At 68.0% G+C, this 2,651-nt stretch overlaps 1 protein-coding gene across 1 annotated transcript in view; it reads right to left on the bottom strand.

Moving 5' to 3' along the window:
- TMEM198 (transmembrane protein 198) overlaps positions 1-2,193 on the bottom strand; it is a 4,413-nt gene extending 2,220 nt beyond the window's left edge. The window contains exons 1-3 of the mRNA XM_019522681.1: positions 1,748-2,193; positions 429-1,004; positions 15-111 (exon numbers count right to left, since the gene is read on the bottom strand). Coding sequence (XP_019378226.1) covers positions 15-111; positions 429-1,004; positions 1,748-1,910 — 836 coding nt within the window. The 5' untranslated portion in view covers positions 1,911-2,193. The remainder of the gene's footprint in view (positions 1-14; positions 112-428; positions 1,005-1,747) is intronic.
- Between the last annotated feature and the right edge of the window lie 458 nt (positions 2,194-2,651).

Below are 2,651 nucleotides of genomic sequence, written 5' to 3'. Positions count from 1 at the left end.
GAGGGTGGGGGGCCGGTGGGTGCAGCCTCCGCTTCTTCTTCTTCTCCTTCCGCTCTTCCCGCTGCTTGATCCGCATCAGCTGCACCCGGCGCTGCTGCCGGCTGATGATCACTGCGGGCGGCACCGACACGGGCACGGGACCGGGGCTGAGCGAGGGGCTGGCAGCACCCATGTCCCCGGGGCCCCCCTCCCATGCCCAGGGCCTGCCCACCCAGGCCCTGCAGCCCCTTCCCCACCACCTCCCTGCCTCTACCAACACCCCGCATCTTCCTTGTCCCCAAAGCCGATGCTGACACTCCTGGCATGAGTTCCCAATACCCAGATGCTGAGACGGTCACCCTCAGGGCCCTAACCCCTGAAGCAGCACCCCACAGTTGCTTGAGCCCGACGCTGACCTTCAACCCCCAGACCTGCAGCCCCTCCCCTACCTTCGGTGTGCGAGTAGCCCTCGGCCGTGACCTTCCACTGCACCAGGACACCCAGCACGGCCAGCAGCGGCCAGAGGCCCAGCACGACCCAGCTGTACCAGCAGACGGGGCGGGCGGGTGCCGCCTTTACGCGCTCGTAGACGTACTGCACCAGCAGGAAGAGCTCAAGGAAGTAGTCAGCTGTGACGGTCATGACGGCGCTGCCGAAGACGGCGGTGGAGAGTGTGGTGAAGAGGCGCTGCCACTGCAGCGTGAGCACGGCGCACAGCAGGCCCCCGCCCAGCAGCAGCCCCAGCGGCACCCACACCGTGGGCGGGTGGTAGAACTGCTCCATGGCCACCAGCCCGGCCACGGCCAGCAGCAGCCCCAGCAGCAGCCCCACCATGAAGAGCCCCACGCTGCGCACCAGCATGGTGACCAGCCCGCACAGCACGCCGATGCCCAGCCCGATGCCCACCGAGGCCTCCACGCTCAGCTGTGTGTCCAGCACCCGCTCCTTGTAGCACAGCATGAAGATGACGATGGAGCCAAACATTAGCCCCGTCAGGAACATCACTGCCTTAAAGCACCGGTAGCCTGAGAGAGAGGTAGGGGAGCTGTCAGGAGAATGGGCGCCGTCTCCCGGCCCGGGCCATAGACCCCCGGACCCCTGGCCAGGGTGCAAGGGCAGGGCCAGGGCCGTGGCTGGCGGATATGGGGCCACAGCGCCCACTGTACCCCATCCCATACTGGGGCACGAGGGCAGGGACAAGGCTGTGGCGGTCAAAGAATATGAGGCCACAGTCCCTGAACCCCCCCATCCCCTCTAGGAAGCGACGGCAGGGACAGAGCCCAAGGCTGGGCTGGCGGAGACACAGTGGGGCTGTTCTCCCAGCTTATTCTTGCTGTCAGCAAGCCCTGGCTGTGGCTGTGGCTGTGGCCATGGCTGGGGCAGTCAGGTCTGAGCTGCCACTGCTGTGTCCCCCCTTCCCCTCCCTGTGGCTCCCATACCCTCACCCCCAGGACCTTATGTCTGAGCTCCAGGGAGCGGCCTGGGGCCTGCTGCAGCCTGGGGTGCAGCACCATGAGCTCCTTGCATGAGCTGCACGCTAGTTGTGTGCACGGGGCTGTACTCCCATCATGCCCAGCTGCTGCAGGGTGGTGCCCTGTGTCCACACACCTGTGGACTGACGGCTGTGGGGGGCAGGGAGTCAGCCCCCCCACAGGCTGAGTGACCAGGAGGATGACTGTGCCCTTCCCCCGCGTGCCCCTTCGCCTTGTCGCCCCCACCCCTGGGTCACACCATCCCTGTCCCCACCCCCGTCCCCGTCCTTCCTCACCGAAGAAGCAGTAGATGATGCCAAAGAGGCAGCACATGGCGCAGACGACAGAGGGCACCACCTGGTACTGGCGCTCAATCTCCTGCTCACAGCTGCGTGCCCAGCCCGGGCTGGCGTCTTGCGGCAGCAGCTGGAACCGCAGCGTCTGCACGGTCGCGGTCATGGCTCGTTGGGGCCCTGGACGCGGTCTCAGGGCCCCCACGCCGTCCCCGCGCCCTGCCGGCCAAGCTGCGGCCCACAGCCGCCTCCAGCTGTGGGGAGAGGGCAGGGGTGGTCAAGGGGGTCTGGGCCAGGCGGTGCACACAGCATGCGACCCCCGCACGCCCTGCACCAGCCGTGAGGATGTGCCGTGTTGCCAGAGAAAGAAGCCACAAGCCTGCAGGGAAACTGAGGCAGCAGCACCAAGAAGGGCTGTGGGACCTGCTCCAGGCTCCCCACAATGCAGCCGCGTCGCAGTCGGTCCCCAGGGAAGAGAGGCTGTCCCAGCCTCTGGGACCCCCGCCCAGGCCACATGCCCCGCGCTGCACTCAGCTGAGCAGCAGCACCCCAACGGAGTCACCTCCGGCACCCCCAGCTCTGAGACCCCCGCCCAACCCACGGCCCCAGGGGCAGCCCAGAGCCCTGGTGCTGATGCAGGGACAGGCCGGGCCGGGGGTCCTGCAACCCAGGCGGGGCAACAGGCCCCGGCCGGCCCCTGCGGGAAGGGGTCACCCCGCGGCTAACGGCTGGACGGTGTGCCTCGTTCCTGGCATGGACTTGGCCTGGCTGCCTGTCCTCCCTGGCGATTAGCCACCCCCTCCCCGGCCGGGCGCTTTCCTCCTCCGCACTAATTAAGGCCCCGCTCAACCTCCCCCTCAGGAGCCCGGCAGCAAAGGCTGGTCCCTGCTGGGCGCCGGCGCCCGGG

The sequence above is a fragment of the Gavialis gangeticus genome, unplaced genomic scaffold, assembly GCF_001723915.1.
Source record: "Gavialis gangeticus isolate Ggan-Ray unplaced genomic scaffold, GavGan_comp1, whole genome shotgun sequence".
In the NCBI taxonomy this organism is placed as follows: domain Eukaryota; kingdom Metazoa; phylum Chordata; order Crocodylia; family Gavialidae; genus Gavialis; species Gavialis gangeticus.
Note: the sequence above shows the minus strand (reverse complement) of the source record. Positions and strands in the feature narration are given on the sequence as shown.